The sequence below is a fragment of the Etheostoma cragini genome, chromosome 15 (assembly GCF_013103735.1).
Source record: "Etheostoma cragini isolate CJK2018 chromosome 15, CSU_Ecrag_1.0, whole genome shotgun sequence".
In the NCBI taxonomy this organism is placed as follows: Eukaryota; Metazoa; Chordata; class Actinopteri; order Perciformes; family Percidae; genus Etheostoma; species Etheostoma cragini.
In genome coordinates this window covers 9234113-9252294 of record NC_048421.1, presented here as the reverse complement: position 1 = coordinate 9252294, position 18182 = coordinate 9234113, and the positions used below count along the sequence as shown (strand labels likewise).

At 41.6% G+C, this 18182-nt stretch overlaps 3 protein-coding genes across 3 annotated transcripts in view; all 3 read right to left on the bottom strand.

Annotated features, from left to right (window-relative positions):
• LOC117957868 (MAPK regulated corepressor interacting protein 2-like) overlaps positions 1-907 on the bottom strand; it is a 6013-nt gene extending 5106 nt beyond the window's left edge. The window contains exons 1-2 of the mRNA XM_034893950.1: positions 434-907; positions 252-321 (exon numbers count right to left, since the gene is read on the bottom strand). Of these exons, the coding sequence (XP_034749841.1) occupies positions 252-321; positions 434-488 (125 nt within the window). The 5' untranslated portion in view covers positions 489-907. The remainder of the gene's footprint in view (positions 1-251; positions 322-433) is intronic.
• A 958-nt stretch (positions 908-1865) lies between these two features.
• Positions 1866-6589, bottom strand: LOC117957867 (glycerophosphodiester phosphodiesterase 1-like). The gene is made up of 6 exons (XM_034893949.1): positions 6137-6589; positions 4459-4634; positions 3982-4087; positions 3604-3696; positions 3113-3324; positions 1866-2903 (listed from the first exon to the last, which is right to left on the bottom strand). Exons 1-6 carry the CDS (start codon positions 6395-6397, stop codon positions 2756-2758), a joined length of 996 nt encoding a protein of 331 aa, XP_034749840.1. The 5' UTR covers positions 6398-6589; the 3' UTR covers positions 1866-2755.
• Positions 6590-6797: 208 nt separating this feature from the next.
• LOC117957865 (dynein assembly factor 5, axonemal-like) overlaps positions 6798-18182 on the bottom strand; it is a 23032-nt gene continuing 11647 nt past the window's right edge. Inside the window, exons 9-13 of the mRNA XM_034893947.1 lie at positions 16216-16363; positions 13233-13383; positions 11362-11518; positions 10903-11094; positions 6798-7390 (exon numbers count right to left, since the gene is read on the bottom strand). Of these exons, the coding sequence (XP_034749838.1) occupies positions 7239-7390; positions 10903-11094; positions 11362-11518; positions 13233-13383; positions 16216-16363 (800 nt within the window). The 3' untranslated portion in view covers positions 6798-7238. The remainder of the gene's footprint in view (positions 7391-10902; positions 11095-11361; positions 11519-13232; positions 13384-16215; positions 16364-18182) is intronic.

Sequence of the window (18182 nt, the reverse complement as noted above, 5' to 3'; positions counted from 1 at the left end):
AGGTAGAGCTAGCAAGTACGGTCTCCCCAAGAACACAAGTCCGTTCTTTGCTTACTTGGTATTGAGAAACGCCCATTGAGAAACGCCCATGGAGAAACGCCCCCTGTTATAAATCATTCAGGCAGATGAGGAAGGGCTGTCTGTCTCAAGCTGATGACGTCCACAGCTGTCATTCACTAACATGTTTTAACCAGCACAACTAATCAAACAGACGCACTACTGAGAGCATTTGGTCTCTCCCCAAAACTTACTCAGGCATACTCCAGGAAGTTTGTTTGTGCTTGAAGTCGTTTATTTGGTTGTCGAGCTGCTGAGTAGGCCCTAAATAACAGAAAGTTTACATTTTACTTTAAGAAAGAAAAGTTGAAAGTAAGAGTGTACGTCTGCTGGATCTCTGATAGCTGCGTGTTTGAGTCACAGACCAGGATCTTACCTGTCCGTCGCTGGGTGACCAGTTTGCTGGGACCTCTTGTAATTGTGTACATCATGCGCAGGAAAAGTTTTAATTAAAGTTTAGTTTGGCACTTTGAGGTAAAAAGAAGTCCAGACGTAGCAGATACAGGTGGAGCTGGCCTACTTTAAAGTAAAACACATTCCTCTAGAATCTCAGTCCACTTCTCAGCTGATCAGGTTGAATTTCCCTCACTGGGTGAATGTTTGACGCCAACACAAATCCACGAAGTTGACTAGACTACAGACTACGAGGACTGTTTGCTAACCAAGCAGAAAACACAACCGTGCGCTGTGCTCCTCTCTGCGTAAAACCAGCCGTCGGGGCACATCTCAGTCAGCGACCCTCCCCCTCTGTCCTGCCTTTACCCTTAACTCACTTTGTTCATCAAGTGTACTGCACTGCCACAATGTGACATAACCTGAACAAGCGGCTGTCATTCATAAGACATTGAACGCACACCTTCAACGCGCACCACCTCTCGCTCAACGTCCTACACGCCTCCCTCGGTGCTTTAAAGAGACAGTGTCTCCGGATTGTAAGAAATCTGAAACACTGAGTACAGACTGAGGTCCACTATTTTCTTCCATTTTTTCCTAAATATTAGGCAAATTAAATTTCTAGTGAAGTTCAAACAAATCAAATGCTGTCGTTGAACTTGAATCGAGAATATAATCAATGAGGGTCTTTTGTCTGCTCCACCATGTGGACCCCATCTGTTCAACGTCTCTGTGTTTACAGTACACGCAGGTGTGGACAGGTGCACAATGCAATCACGTACACACATCCATGTTTACAGTTTAACCAAGCTTCACTACATACTGAATGAAATTCAAAGCTGGGTCGACAAACACGCCCAGCTGGACATTTACAGAAATGAATCCAAAGAAAAGTCTCTCATTTGTAATAAGTTGGGACGTTCGCCCAAAAGGCATTTTTAACTTCCACCAGTTTTACAAACTGAGTTTACATTCTAAAGCTTTGTTTCTATCTAAAAAAGAATATAACATATGTTGATAAGTGACCCTATGTTGATTTATCTCTTATTAAAATATAAGATAATATAAGACATTCTTAGCATGACAGGTCCTTTGGCCTACAATAACTTCTTAAATACCTTTAAATAAGGCATATTCTCATAAGCACATTTAAATGAATTGATTGTAAAGAATGTTTTCAGGCAAAACAAGATAAATTCAATTGAAAGGAAGTGAATCAGTATTTCAGCCTCTCAGTTGCATTCCTAGCAGTGTGAAGAATTCATGTAAAGCAACATTTGACCATTATGTGAGGATATCAAGTTAAATGAATAATATTACAGGTTTTATTGTATCTAGTCAAACATTTCTCAGGTGTATGGAATGAAACGTGGACTCAACCTTTTTTTCTTTTCTGTTTTTTTACAACTCTGGCTACAGCCATGGTCACAAAAGAGTTTCTTCTCTAATGGCTCATAATGAGGATGTTACTTCACACAAATATTTTGGACTTTCTGTTGACTCGTCTCTGCCTTGACACCTACACTCATACCCTCCACGTGTGTCTCAGGATTCAGGGGTGCATTACTTTCCCTCCATTGTAGCTTACAATCAGATTTCATTTTAATTCAAAGTGTATTTATTCTGGTGTATTTGTGCAGCTGTGGCACTTATTGACAGAAGGCAAATTTCCAAACAATCAAGTATCACCATGTCGCAGAATTAACAACAGATCTTCTAGGCTATTAGTAAATACATATCATGACAGCAGGCATTAATAGGATTTGAACACGTCTAATGTTACAACTATACTCTACGTCTCTTTAAAGCCTCTGAAAGATCAGCACAAAAGGTAGAAAAGATCTTTAAAGTAGCCTAATCCCAATCCCTGGTCCATTAGAGTTGGATTTATTGCTGCTGGTAGTAGGATAAAGACTAGGAAGTATACATCCGAGTCTTCCTGGTTTAATGGGTGTGTAGATTTAAAAGTGAAATTACCTGTGTGCTAGCTGCAGGTAATGATGTGTTCTAACCTCTACAGTAAATCATATAAAGCTTGGATTGTTCGATTGCCACTATCAAGCTAGTTAGCACCAAATTTCTAGCTTCCCTCCACTTTATAATGAATTAATTTACATATTTACATATTTTTGTGGTCTTTGAAAGGAAAAGACTCTGGGAAATGTAGTCATTATAGAAGTTTTGTAGTCTTATGTCTAACCAAAGAGTTTAGTAAGTTCCAACTTATCTATTAAGAAGCTGTAAAATGTTCTATTTAACAAACACTTGGGATCTGAATCATCCCTGTGAGTGTGGGTGTGATCGTTTAGTAATGAGGATCACAGTCTTCCAGCAGACTGTCGGTGATGTAACCAATCTTCAACAGGTTTTGGTAGTAGTGTTTCTCCACAGCGGTGTTAACAGTCCAGCCCACCACCTCCACACCTCGCTCTGCCCAGTACTGAACGTAGTCCCTATGTACGGGGGGAAAATAACAAAATACAGCTCAGTAAAAAAGGAACAATTCCCACAGGTAGATACGTACTTTCTTTGGTGGCAAACAATACATTTCATAGAATACTGAACCCCTTAAATGAAGCAGTACTTACTTATGACTTGATAAGGGGTTTGATAGCATTTTATTAAATCATCGTAACAGTAAAACACACTAAATTTCACCTACTGTGAGATGAAGTCTTTCTGCATGAAGATGGCAGAAACCCCACAGAGTTTCCACAGTATGTGGTGATGGGCCCAGTCCAACAAGACGTCCAGAACCCCCATCCACAGCTGACCCGATGTTGACAGGGACCGAGAAGTGCCATCTCCAAAGCGGCTCAGTCTCCAGGGGCGGTGGATAAGAGCTGTTACTACGTTGGGGTCAGTCTGACGCATCTGTGGGCCGCAAGAGATTGCAGTCTAATTATTTACTTTTATGATGGTGTGCGTGATGGTTCAGTTTAATGCACCAACAAATCAGAAATGCACATTGTATTTTGGTTTTAGCTGGGAGAGATAGAGAGGATAAAATGCAGCAAAGGGCCCATGTTAGGGTTGAACCAATGGCCGCTGTGGTAAGGATTCAGCCTCGATACATGGTGAGCTACCAGGGCGCCCCAAATAGCGTCCTATAGACCATTATCATTTAAGTTAATCAGTCATGTTCTGTGTTACCTTGTAGATGACTTTGGGTTCAAAAGAAGAAACTATGCTGGAATTGTAAAGGACAGGGAACTTCTTATACATCTCATGAAGCACTGCTGCCGCCTGGAAAAGAGGTTAATTTATTAATATCCCATATACTTAAAGAACAGTATATAACCATGTGATAATAAACTGGTTTATTTAAAGACATTACATAAATGAGGGCCTCTTAGAAGGTTCAAAGTGAAGGTCAGAAAAGCCTTATGGCTGGAAGGCTGATTGAATTAAACGGACAGAGAGCTGTAACTTCTCTGCATTGAGCATGTTTATTAGCTACAGCCGGATAACATCATTGGTCCAAATATGCATGTACGCATGTATTTATCTGGAGTCTTTTATATCCAGTACCTTATCGGGTTGATCTTTGACATTAAAGAAGATGGTCAGCTGGTGTCTGATGCATTCATCCACCGCCTCCTGCAGAGTTGGGACCTTCTCACCACTGAACCTGTCCCTGGAGACAAAATCAATCACAGCAGGTTTTTTAGGCCAAACTGAGGTAAGATTCCTGCTGTATCACACTTTCACATTCCAAATCTGCACCTTCATTTTTAGTCTTTAAAATTCGTGAGAAGAGATACCGCAAATGGTGACATATTTGTGAGGGGCAAGGGATCACTCATATGAAAACTGTTATCCTGCATCTCAATCCTTTTAATATGAGCATCTTCACAGACTTCCAATACACTACTATCTTATTTCATGGACACACCATCCTTTGATTTTTTTGCTTAAACATTAAATGACAAGCTAAGACGTTTAGAAATCTAAGCATTAATTCACATGCTTAGACAAGAGGAAATATTTCTTTATTAGGCAGCATACTTCAGCCTGTGACAAGCTGCAGCATCTAGCCTCTTAAGTTTGACCAACTGCAGTTTGCTAACAGGTCCAGAGCCGTTGGTAGTGCGGTCCACAGTCTCATCATGCATCAGTACGGGCACTCCATCAGCTGTAAAACTCAGGTCCAGCTCCACTCCGGTGGCCCCGTTCCTACTGGCCTAAAGAAGGATCACAGGGGGACAAGAAAATGAAACTACAGCTTCTTCTGCAAAATCTACTGACAGGTAGAATGCTGTTTGGGGCTTGGGTTTCTGAACACCATGAGACAATGAGCGTACAAGAAGCCTACACTGTGTCACACAAGAAAGTGTGTGACACAGTGGGTCAGTACTATCATTTAACAGGACAGATATATCCTCCATCAGTGTAGGCACTTTCCATATTCTCCAGTGCTATAGACACATGTTAAGTACAGATGTGGACTAAATGTTTGACATGAAAGATGTTGAGGGTAGAGACTATCAGTGCATTGAAATGGATAATGTTAATTTTAAGTTGTTTCTAGGACACAGTTAATGGATTTCAAGTTGAAAGGGTGGCTGCTTCAGTTTTAGGCAAAGACAGCAAACTATAGTTTTACCTCAGTCTCATGAGACACAACACCTCAGTAATGTATGTTTGAGCCTCTCTGCAGCCCTCGCCTTTTATGGTAAATGTTCAGAAGAATGTTTCCGTTCTCATTTCTGCGTTTGACTGGTAGTCAATGGTTTACCAATCACACTTAAAAATGACAACTTGAATAAAAGCATCACTAAATACTCCCAAACAATCAAAACAATATTGAATGTAGCTGGGCTTCTTAGCTTAACAACAAAAAACTGAGTAACCATGTTACTGAATATAATCTTTAGTCAAAAGTGACACCTAGAGGACTCTTGCCATCTCAATTTCCGATCACTTACAGTGAAAAATACAACCTCCAGCAAACTGGAGATCTCCTTCATCATTACCGAATCTGAAAACAGCTGTTTCACCACTGGGCCACTTACAAACGCTTGAGCACAATTTATTATGTCAGCTTTTCCACCACATTGAATAGCTGCCTACAAGGGCAAGTTAATTAGGTTAATGGATCAAGAAGAGGCAGAACAATAGCTTGTTAGAATGAAAGAAACTCATCCAGAGGTGAAGGAACAGACAGATTAAAGGTATGAGTTTAAGTAGAGCAGAAGATGCTAACTGCTTGTATGCATGTAGGAGAGTAATGATACAAGGACAGCTGACTCAGCACCTTCAGTATGTAAATACCCCAGGAAAAGTGAGGTCAGATATTATTTCCAAGTCATGAAGTGGACATCAATTCATGAACATTACATTACATTAGAATTCAAAGAGCACAATGAGCCACTGATCTGATAAACTTAACCAGCTGGCCTCCCTGTTCATTCAGAATGTGATACTCTGCCTACACTGCAAAAAGGGAAGTCACGACATGCTAAGCCTGAGCAGCTAGAGCTATCAACATTATTCTTACGACACAAAATCCCTCATGAAAATACCTTTACATTCTTTTACAGGCTCCTTTGCAGCTGCAAGGCTGTAGATTGATTAAGAAACTAAATAGCATATGTTTCATGTAAGTGTTATCTGTTATACAGGCCTACTTTAGCTATAGGTACACATGCACATATTTTCATCTAAGCAGGTGCCTGAATGTCACCTCTCGGATCGCTGCCAAGGTGTTCTCCGGAGCATCGTGGCTGCCTCCGCGGTGCGCGACCACCAGGACGCCGCCTGATGGAGACCTGGGCCGGAGGACGCGGCCGGCCTGGTCCCCTGGCACCGCAGGAAACCGGAACATCACCATGAAGACGTAGAGGAATGCGGTGAGAAGGGAGGCACCAGTGGCGCTCCGCGTCCCCAACGCCACCAGCAGAAACACCGCCGAGAAATACACCACCTCATCTCCAATCTGCAGCATGATGAACGGTGGCCTATATATGTCTCGATCGGACCGGAGGATAAAAGAGTCTTAGTTCAGAAAGATGCCATGGAGAAAGCTCTGCTGTCAGCACTCAGGTGACTACATGGTGGAGGGTCAGAGAGCTCTTTAAAGAGGATGGATGGGAGAGGCAGTTTCGCTGCTATCGTCAACATGAAGTTTGAAATAATAATAATAATTAAACAAATTTAGAATGCATCCGGCCAGAACATTCACAATAAAAAATGACATTAAGTCAATTTCGTTTAAATAGCATACCGCTTATAAAGGAAATGTGACCATATGAGAAATGTGTAAAATGGTGACTTCATTCCATGTTTAAAAGATTCAGATTTATTTAATCCCTTCTCAATATTTAAGTGTGTTTTAAAACAAAAAAAAACGAAGAAAACCCCCAATACTTTTATTTTGAAGACAACCATGCCATGACGGCTTATCTCAGACTCAGCACCATCTGGAGGCAGAGGGGTGCTGGGAGTTTGGGTGCAGGCAGAAATGCACAAAGAATTTGTATGAGTGTATCTCTAAAACATTTAAACACAACCACAGTGTATTGTAAACATTGTCATTAAAACAAAAGGAACCAAAAGGATAACAATAACAGGAATACAGGAACTGTTGTGACAAATGGTGGAGACATTCTGCATTAAAAGGCATTTTCAAAACTTCACCAAAAACGTTAAAGAAATCAGTCATCTACGTATCCACATGAGGGTCAAAGCACTGCATTTAAGGAAAGTAGCTACCTAATGACTGAGTTTCATTTTAAGGAGAACAAGTCCTTTTGAAAAATGCTCCATCATATAATTATACGATCATGTCACTCAGATGACGTTGTGGTCTCTGTAGGAATTAAACTGATGTGCTGGAGTAGCTGGTCGCAGTAGAGCGGATTCCGCTGTTTGTTTCTCACGGCCTCCGCCTCCCTCTGAAGAAGTGCCGGGTGGACCGAGCTGCCTTTCTTCAGGATCTCTGGACAAGATACAAACCAGACAGGGGTCAGTACTCATATTGCGTTTTGTCCTCTTTCACTCAAATAAAAACAGAAAAAAAATCAACAATCTGTACTAATAATAAATATCATCCATGCAAAAGCAAATTAGATTTGACATTAAAAGCACACAAAATGCTATTGATCTTCTCATCTTATTCTCCAAAAGAGAGCCAATAAGCCTTTTTGCCAAGTCAAACTATTACTTTAATCTTAATATTTTAGGGGGGAGTTAAGACCTACTTAAAGCCATACATCAAAGATTGTGATTTTCAGTGTATCAAAGGGGTTGATGGTCTAATTATGCCCGTTCTGATGCCTTTCTATTATCCATGCTGGTTTTAATAATCAAAGTAGAGTTTCTCTAAAATTCAAAATTCAGGCACATCAAACCCAAGTTTAATCTAAATCTCAATTACAGTTTTTAGTTTCTAACTTGGTACAGGCAGATCGACAAAGTCCAAAAGAAGTCAGAAAGCCAGCAGATGGCAGTGATGAACTACACTACATCAACTCTGCAACTCACAAACCCTGTGCAGGTAGCTTGTCCTTCCACTCGGAGGCATTAGTTCTCTCTTTAGATATTTTCCACCCACTGTTCCCACACCTTCTGCTGAGGTATATTGAATTTCTTGAATTGCAGTCAATGGGTAAATGCTTCAAAAACCACGATACAAGTGCTGTTCCAGTGGTGACATGCCGTCACTCTGGATCAGTTTACTCATGTAAACTCAACATCTGATACTTGCCTTTAATCTCCAAGATGATGGAGGGGATTTTTAGCTTTTGTGTATACTGTACTCAGATGGGATGGAGCTGGGGCGGTGGGACTTTGAATTAAAGGAGAACAATGAGGACTTGTAAGAAGTGAGTTCTACTGGTGCCAACAGTCTGTGTGATTGAGCAGGTAGCAGCCGCGCTGCCACTATATGGTGGGGTTGTCAGAGTGGAGGACTGAGACTGAGAGTGAGAGAAGGAGGGATGAGGGGGTGGAGGTGCTGTCCGTCATGCTGTCAGGACATGCTGCACACATCAAGCCACCTCAGAGATATGCGTTTGAAATCCAAGAAGCATAAGAATGGGATCAACTATTAAAAGGAACAAAGATGAAGAAAGAGGACGAGGAAGAAAAGAAGAAAGGGTCAAACAGAGCCATACATGAGAGTGAGGAATGCTTCCACATTTGCGGTGCAAGCGGTTACGGGTGCTGTCAGATACAGATGATCACTCAGCAACATGTGAGGTCATCTCCTTTCACAAAGAGAGTCTAGGCTGTCTACAAATCTACTGTACTCATGAAGAGCACAGTTTAAAGCACTGGTCTGCACACTGACTATATTTCTATCTTTACACTGTATCTGGGCAGATATGTTGACATACATACACATATACACACATGTCGTGTTACTCAAACAAAAGTAAAGTGCATTTGTTGAGGACTTTTTTCAGCTATGAGTTTGGTGCTCTAGTGAGTAGTTATAGCAGCAGGACGGTTCATTTGGGATCAAATCAAATAAACTACAGAGCCCAAGTTGTTGTAATGAAAGAGCATGTCACCCAGTGCAACAGTGTGGCTCATTGATGTGTTTTGGGATGACTGTTGAGCTTTATGTCACAGAGGGATAAGATCCATCAGACGACACATGTTAGGAGGATCAATTCAACATTGATTTTGGTCTTTTTATGGGATTTGTTGAAAGAAACGTTCCATGTTTAAACCGGAACATACAGAGTTACAACAATGTTTTTCAAAGCAAGTCCCAAAAATACTTATGCACAAAACCCCAAATCACTCAACTACAAATACAAACATAAAGTATGTGGGCTAAGGCCAGTTCATCAAGTTGATTAACATCTCTTATTCTGTCTTCTGAAGCCAAAGTTACAGACATTTTAATTGACTAATTGCAACAACAAGAATGCTTTTTTTGTCATTGGAAGGCTTTTAAAAGCTGTCTAGAGCTAGAATCCATGGTATGGAAGCTATTGCTGCATGTGGTGAGTGTGTAAACGCCTTCTCCCCTAGCCGTATGAAGATGAGAGATCTTGTAGAAAGGCCTCTTTGTGCTGTCTGAGGCATCACGGCTCACCTGCGTCGTTACAAAAGTAATGACAGCTAACATCCATGAGAGTGGGAGAGCGTTAAAGTCCAGAGGAGCTGAGCCTCGGTTGCAGACTTCAGAAAAAGCCACTCAGACTTTCCACTGATACATCAATAAAACACAGCTGTGAAGCTACGAGGCTGTCACAGAAAACACTGGCTATGAGAGGAGGAAGGTAGACGGGCAGATAAAAGAGGATGGGATTAAGTGGGAAAGTGAGAAGGACACATGTGGAAAGATGGCAAGGGAACGGGGGGGTTCCCATGTGGTTGTCATTAGCGGTTCTGTGTTGGAGGAAGATCCTGGATGGAGATTTGCCACACAAACAGCCCAGTCTTCCCTAGGTGTACTAGCAGGGGAGTTAAAGATATTACGGTTCAATTATTAACCTGTGAAGTGTCTCTCTCAGGTGGGCGCTTATCCACATGTGGATCTTGTGTTTCACTCTTGTGGGCCACCTACAGCCCAGTCCCTTAGGGCTTGCTTTGACAGTAGGAATTGCTGGAGCTGCTCTAAGTGATAAATTGTGTGGAAAAGGAGGATAACAGAGAGTTTTTGAAATAAAGGACAGGGGGAATCTGCTGGCAGCGTGTCAGGCAATAGTCTGGTGTTTGATAGAGGATACCCCTAATTCCTCTCATCCTTCTGTGAGTGTCTCAGAAAGCAGGCTGGTCTGCAGATCATCACGGCTAAACTCTGCTTTCATCGTCACCCCACATTCACCATCATCATCTTTACTACCTGCATCAGCTGAATGGGTTTATCAGATAATCGCGGTCATAAGGTCTATATTGCGTAATCATTTCAAGTGATGTGGGGGGTGGTGATGGTCTGGGAGACCCCGGTTTCATTCCCACTGCGATACATCAACCAATGTGTCCCAGAGTGAGACACTTAACTCCTAGTTGCTCCAGAGGAGTGCAACCTCTGATATATAGCAATTGTAAGTCGCTTTGGATGAAAGCGTCAGTAATGTATTGTAATGATATACAGTACAAGATATGCACATGCCAATGTTTCATATTTTGTATCACATAATTTAATCCCTCCTAATTCTCATCAGCACTGCTATCAAGGACTTTCAACAATGCACTAAAGGCCAACTACAAAAAAAAGGTTTTTTCCCCCCATCAAGAGTTATGGTTATGATTAATAGTCAAGAGTCGTAAAGCTACTCGGAAAAGCACATTCCACACAGAGTAAATCTTTAAAACAGTAATATTTGTGTGTTCACTTTTCTAAGATTCCAGACTACCAATTCATTTTTGCACCCAGCATTACAGGGTCATGTGCATATGCTCTTCTTAAGCCCTCACCATCAAATACGCTTCAACACTCCATCCTCATCTTTGAGGTTGCAGGTTCAAACCCCATCCCCCACCCAGTCTCACCGAGAACTTGGTCCTGCACCGAGCTGTCGGGGTCATCCAGGTGCAGAAGGAGCTGCTGGAAGAGGAGCTGCAGGTGAGGAGCAAAGAGCTCAGGGTTATAGTCTTTGGTCAGACTGGACAGCCACAGCCCGAGGGCCTGCAGGGCGACGCTGCGCACCTCCTCGCTGCTGTCGTCCAAACGCTTCAGCAGCACTGTGGAGAAAAGACACCCACACACACAATAAAGAGATTACAGACAAAACATTCTCAACAATTTTAGATGTTGAGTGGGTTAGCTGCTTTGAGCTTTTTTTTTTTCATTCTAGTCACTGGTTTGCAAAGTTTAGGATACATTTTCTATTGCCACATTTCCCCCAAATGTTTCCCTTGTTGTGACAAGTAAACATACAGAATTATTTGCGAAGTGTACATGTACATTTCAGCGTGGCAAAATTAAGTACATCATACATCTACACCTACCGGGGTAGATCTTGTTAAGGGCCTCGGGGTGCAGACTAGTTCCAATGAGTTGGAGTATGGCGGATAGAGAACGACAAGCCAGCAGTCTGCCCATCTGAGAGTCCTCTTCCAGGGCTGACAACACCTGGGAAGTCACTTTCTCCTCCAGACACAGCAGCTGCACTCAGGAAATACACAGACCAGCATACAAATCCAATAAATATTATATGACAACATCCAAGTCCGCCTATATGTTTAATACAACTCAAACAGAATAAAGAAGGCACTTGAGTTAAAAATGTATTTGATTTAAAAATAAGATTACAACACAAACAAATCTTTTTTTGGTTAGGTTTCTCATGTGATTTTCACAATAGTCAAGAATCCGCTATTAGAGGTCATGAACTTGCAACTTAATGAAGTGACTGGTTTGAGGCTGAATAGTCAGGACCACTTACTTTAATTTTCAAAACCCTGTCTAAAATGTGCACTTCCAGTTAATTTACACCCCTTAGTTAGCACCAATGACAAGCAGGTAAGACAAGGCTCTTTAATGAAGGTCACAAAAAGGACAGTTTCTAAAATTTTCTTCGATTATTTGTGTTGTGTTTTTTTGTACCAAAATGAAATATCACCTGAAGCATGACAGATTGACATCAGATCTGGATCTGTTTGTACAGACACATGGGCCTGGAGCCCAACTTTAGAAGCACAGTGAATACGTTGTTTTCATCACACCAGCAGATGAGAAACAGAGGAAATGGACAAACAAGGTGAAGCTGAGCGAGCAGACATCCACGTGCCAAGAGGTAATGGCTAAAACCTCTGTCACTCCGTCTGTTTGCTATTGAAACCATACAGGCGAAACAGTAAAAAAAGGGAGTGAGGGGAGAAGGAGGGAACGAGACAAAGAGGAAGAAAATTTGGCAGGACAGTAATCCGGCATTACATCAGTGACAATCTGAGGGTGCCAAGTGTAACTAGAGCTGCTAATTGTTATCACAGGGAAGAGTGAGGAAACAATGTCCCTTAAATGAAAGGCTGTTTGATTTGCTGTGGACATACACACATAACCTTCTGTTGTTATCCTTATTAGGATATGTTGTTTATTTCATCTCTGCTGTAACCTAATTTTGAACCCAAACTCAGAGTAACACGTACTTGTTTCCACACCACTATCAGATTTTCTATTCTTGTGAGGATGTTTGGGTGCCATTACATAGTAAAAGTTTAATCACACACCTACACCCACACACCCACAGATTGTCCACAGCTGTTTGCTTTGCCTTGTAGTTAAAGATGTGTGAATAGAAGAGGTGTGTGTTCCAGTTTCAAGTGGTCACTCGGCACACACAAGTGCAAACACAGCCGGATGTGCGTGTGTTTGTGAGCACACATACTGCAACTGGGCACATGCTCACAGGCAGGTGCAAGGGCATGTCCCGGTGATAGTTTCTACGTACAATAAGGGCCCAAAACAGTGGAAGCATTGTTCCTAAGGGACAAAGGTATGTGAACTCGTTTGCCCCCGTGTACACCTGCTACCTTCCGTAGCCAACTCTTCCCCAGCCAAGGGGAGAAAGATGACAGATTTGACATTTTCCTAAACAACCAAGTGGGACCGTCTATTTGATTTGAAATGGACAAAACAGAGAGGTTGAAGTAAATGTCAACTCCGGGTTGATTAAAAAAATGCACTTCCACATCTTTTCATTTATATCAGAGTCAATAAAAAGAGCTTCTGCTAATTGGAGATCAGGAGTGCGTACTACTGGAGATTACCTTTTATATCCGGTGTTTGCTTCCAATGTTTATGGGTCACTTTGCACCGGTGGAAATAGATGCAACCCCAGTGTGTCATGTGCCTTTACAGCGTGTATGTGTGGATGTACCTGTCCAGGTGTGATGGACCCTCCATGCAGCAGGGCCAGCAGACAGCTGAGGGCTGAGGTGCGGACGGCAGCAGCAGTACGGCCTGCATGCCACACCAGGTTAGGAAGCAAGATGTCACACAAGAACTTCTCTGACTTATCACGGAAATGCCTGGAAAGAGGCACAGAAAAAAATATATGGAGACAAAAAAGGACCAGAGAAAGATTTATATTGCTTCATGAAGAAGGCCATAGACCTTTTTAGATTTTTAACAACTAGCAAGCAATTATTATGGATTATGGATTATGTGGACAAGTGAATATTGATGGTTGTTGGGAATGCAACTGCAAAACAATGGCTATACTGCAGTCATTTTCCAACACAACATAAGGGTGTCCTTTCCCTTCTCCCTCTCTTTTCCACTCTGGCTTAGGCCTTCTGACAGTTTCTCACACACTACCAGAGTCTACACTGTACTTTTGCTCCAAACCAACTCCACAAGCTCTGGTAGATGCCCCCTAGCCTGTGGCTGTTTAGCTGAGGTCACAACAAACTTGTCATGACATTTGATAAAATGTGCTGTAATGTTTCAGCGCCAGTAGGGGGAGACTGTGCGCCACTAATATAGCCAGGACAAGGTAATATTGCTGTTAGCTCAGTCTATTCATCTTGACAGGTGTTGAAAACTCATCATGAATGACAGCAGTGAGATGGAAAGACACTTTCCACATAGCTGGGAGGATATCCAAAAGAAATGTAGAGTGGGACTTTGACTTGTCACACAGTAAAACATTTACACACTCGAGCTGTCTGTGTGTGTGTTGGTCACGCATAACAAAACATTTACAGCTGAAATTTAAACTAAATACTAAACTTTTATGAATTCCTGTTGTCTATGTAATTTTCCATATTATTATTGTGATAATGTATTAAAACTATTTTGTCATCCCTTTGTCATTTCTTCAAATCTTACTTTCTTAAAACGTATTAAAGAATCTGCCAGTAGGTTAAAGGAACACACTGACTTATTGGGACTTTAGCTTTTTTACCGTATTCCCCAGAGTTATATAAGTCGTCCGCGTAATTTCTGACATGCACAACTGGATCTGCTTCTTTCTCACTCCACTAGCAGTATTTTTTTTTTGTCTTAAGTCTTGAAAACTGTCTTTGGTCTTAATTTCAAAGAGCTTTTGCAGTTCATACGTGCGTGAAAGCACACACTCTTGTCTCCCTTGGAAGTGGTGCATGATTTTTGCCTGCCACATACAGGGGAAAACGGATGAATTTTCATTTCTGACACATCACCTTCTACTTAAATTTTACATCCAACTTTTTAATCACAGCACACAAATCCACATGAAATAAGACATTATGTGTGTGTGTGTGTGTGAGAGATTTACATGGGCACAAACTTACTTTCCCTTTCTGCGTGTTCTGTAGCAGATCTGTCATTAAGTCAATTTGGTGGTAGAACAAAAAGATGAGGTTTCTCTAACCCTATCATTGTCCTCTTGATGACATATAGTGTGTGTGTGTGTGTGTGTGTGTGTGTGTGTGTGTATGGGTGGGTGGGTGGGTGATGGGGGCTTAAATCATAAAAGTAGGGATAAGAGGAGTATGAATGGAAATATAATGGCAGACCGCACAGCCCCCTATCCTGTAAGTTCAGCATTTGTTTGAAACCTTTTGAAGGTGTAACATGATGTCTGTCTCCTGATGGTCCTGTGATTACCAGAGATATAGCTGAGGAATGAGAGAAGCAGTTAGCAGCACAGGTGGTCGCACTTGGAGTGGGGAAGTGACAGAGGCTCCTTTTGTTTAATACGCACATTTATGGATAAAATAATCTGATGAAGGCTGAAAGCAAAGTTCCAATTTCCATTTTTTTGGCAAAGGTGGCAGAATGTTTTGGTTAAAGATACCTCCTGTTGTTTATGCAACATTTTTCACTGACAAGGGTATAATTTTGTCTTACATTCTTTATACTGCTGCCAGGCTCATGCCAAAATGGATCCCTCATATTAACCAATGGAAACACCTACCAACCCTTATGGACCTAGTGACTGCAGGGTTAGGGTTGGCTACCTGCGGCACAGATGTCTCCATGGCAACCACATGGACGAGGTTTGTCTTTCTGATCGACAGCAACAGCTGCTATGATCGCTGGGACATTGAGAGGGCCTCAAGCTTAATGCATTCCCTCAGATTAGAGCTCTGCGCCCGGCCTGAAGGCTGCACAACTGAGGGCTCGGAGCGGACCCTGGATGGTGAGGGGCAGGACAGACCCACAAACAGGAGCTCCTCTCAGGGTGTAAAGACATCCCTCCTATCCTTCCAAATTCATTAGTCATTGACCATTCAAATTTGTTATTAAATCACAAAGCAGTGATTCAGACATCATTTGTCTTCTCCAGGCATGCTGGTAAGTGAATAACTAATTTGAGATGGTCTAATTGATACTCCCAAAGAGACTGTTAACTCAAAAGGGACTGCTTAAAGTCTATTTGATGAGTTTGTTTGTAATGTGCTTTATAATTTCTTAAGTATGATGAACTGTGTCATGCCTGAAAGATACCACTATCATCTATCATAGGAGCCTGCCTGACTCAACCGCAAGTCCTGAAGAAGCTGCTGAGGTAACAATGACCTCATGAAAATAACACAATTGTGTTTGTATGTGTGTGTATCTAATTATGGTCCCTTGTGAGTGGGGCACTAATTTGCAGGTTCATGTGAGGTTAAATCTAAAAACATGAGCTGTGCTAATAACATTGACTGGGAAAACTAGACAACTGGTTAGACAATGCTAAACAGCTGAAACTCAATGTGACTTCATGCAGTTACCTTTTCCTGATGAAATGGAGGAAAAGGTACCTGCAATATACCCATATATATATATATGTGCGTGTGTGTGTTTTTGTGTGTGTGTGTGTGACTTTGTTTCATAAGATAACTTCTTCTGTATCAATATGTTAATGTATGCATAGTGTGTGGCCGTTTCACCCTTTGGAATCCAGCGTGTTGGATGCATCCAGTAGCAACTTAGCAAGCATTGTGAAGATGCTCATCCTCATCTCTAGGTCTCTGTCCGATTGAAGGCAGCTGCACAGCAGAGGCATCAACTGATTCACAAACTCCCCAATCACTGGACCTTTAACACACAGACAGACAGTTTTGCATTACTACTAAGTAGGCCTGCATGATTAATCGTTATAAAATCGCAATCTCGATTCACCCTGTTCACAACTTAATTTTTAAATAATTTCAATTAAAAAAAAAAAGTCGGCTTTTACGAGTCGCCTGCTTCACAAACACTACTACTTTCCTCTGTGAGTTTTAAACATAGACTGTATAAAATAGGTTTTAAAGTGCTCCAAGCGCTGCAATGATCTCCCTTCTCTTCATTGAAGCCTCTCTGATTACAGGCTTGTGGTGATGCGCAATGTGCTATAGGTGCCAAAAAATCTATGTTTTGTACTGCCAATTTGTTTTGTTTTGTGCATTGTGGCAGAAAATCTTGATATCAATTCTAAGCAAAAAAAATCGTGATTCATATTTATCCCCGAATCATGCAGGCCTCCTACTACTAAGCAGTTTTTTTTGGCAATTTGTATTGTTATTGGACAGTTTACGGAACATAATAGATATAGATCACAAATATGGGCAGAAAAGGGGGAATGACGTGCAACAAAGGTCCCCAGCATAAACTAAACCAGGAACAGTTCAGTAATATGGCATGGGTCTTAACCACAAGGCCACAATATGCCCCTACTAATGCAATATAATAATATAAACGTAATGTGTTCAAAGCTATCTTCAGTGTCACCTCAGCAGTGCTAAACTCTTTGTTTCAAGTCTTTCCAACTATGCCACCTTACTGAGTCAACTCATTTTCAGCCTAACCACTAAATACGAAACCCATCCTTAAAGATTCAAGTGTTTGCTTTTCGGAGGAAAGACACTTTCATTATTGCATTTTCTCAATTCTTCTTTGTCCAGAAAAACTGTTAAATCCTAAACAAAAAAAGGCCCACACTGACCAGAGGGCTTATTGAGATCTTAAGAGTGGTGAGACAGTGACACAGAGCTTAGAGGAAATTAGACATAAAAAGGTCTTTGTGTGACAGAGCAGTTCTATATCAAGTGTCTATTAAACAAAAAATGAGAAACTTATAAGCATTTCCAGTTACACTCACACCCACCCTCCAACAGTCTGACCGCATGTTTACAGAGCTATATATAGTAATCTGTGTGTGTGTAATGAGTGATAAGACTCCTGTATGGACTCCGAATTGTCCAGACATGAGAGGAGACTGAGGAAATCCTGAGACTGCCCTAGGGTGGTGGCCAACATCATAAAGAGAACAAGAAAACAGAGAGAGACCTATTTTATCTGACCGGAATGTTTGAATCAAAGGTTGTGTTGTTTAGCCAGAGGTGTTGGAGGCGACGTCTGCAGTTCGCCACACACTAACTACGGATATGACGAGGCTGTGATAGGAAATTTCCTTACACTAATAGAGACAAACACACCTCTTTATTGCTAAGAGAAACATTGGAAGCAGAAATCAGCATGCATCCTGTCCTGTAGCAAGGCACTAAACCCCAGACATAGAGAAACAGAGAAAGGGAGATTCCTCCAGACACAATGGATCAAACATTCTCACACGAGGTGAAGGACAAAAGACTGTGAGGAGGATATGAAAGGGCATAATTCTTTCTGTTTCCCCACAAACACAGATGGAGTGTGTGAGGAGCTGATGAGCAAGCAAAACGACCAATTCTCACTTGTCAAATTATCTACCGTCCATTGTTTAGCAGATGGCCAATTTCCCTGAATCATGTGCACATCAAACCAAGCACCCACACGCTTTCTATTCGCTGCCAGTAATGAAATCCTTGGACACACACACACACACACACACACACACACACACACACACACACACACACACACACACACACACACA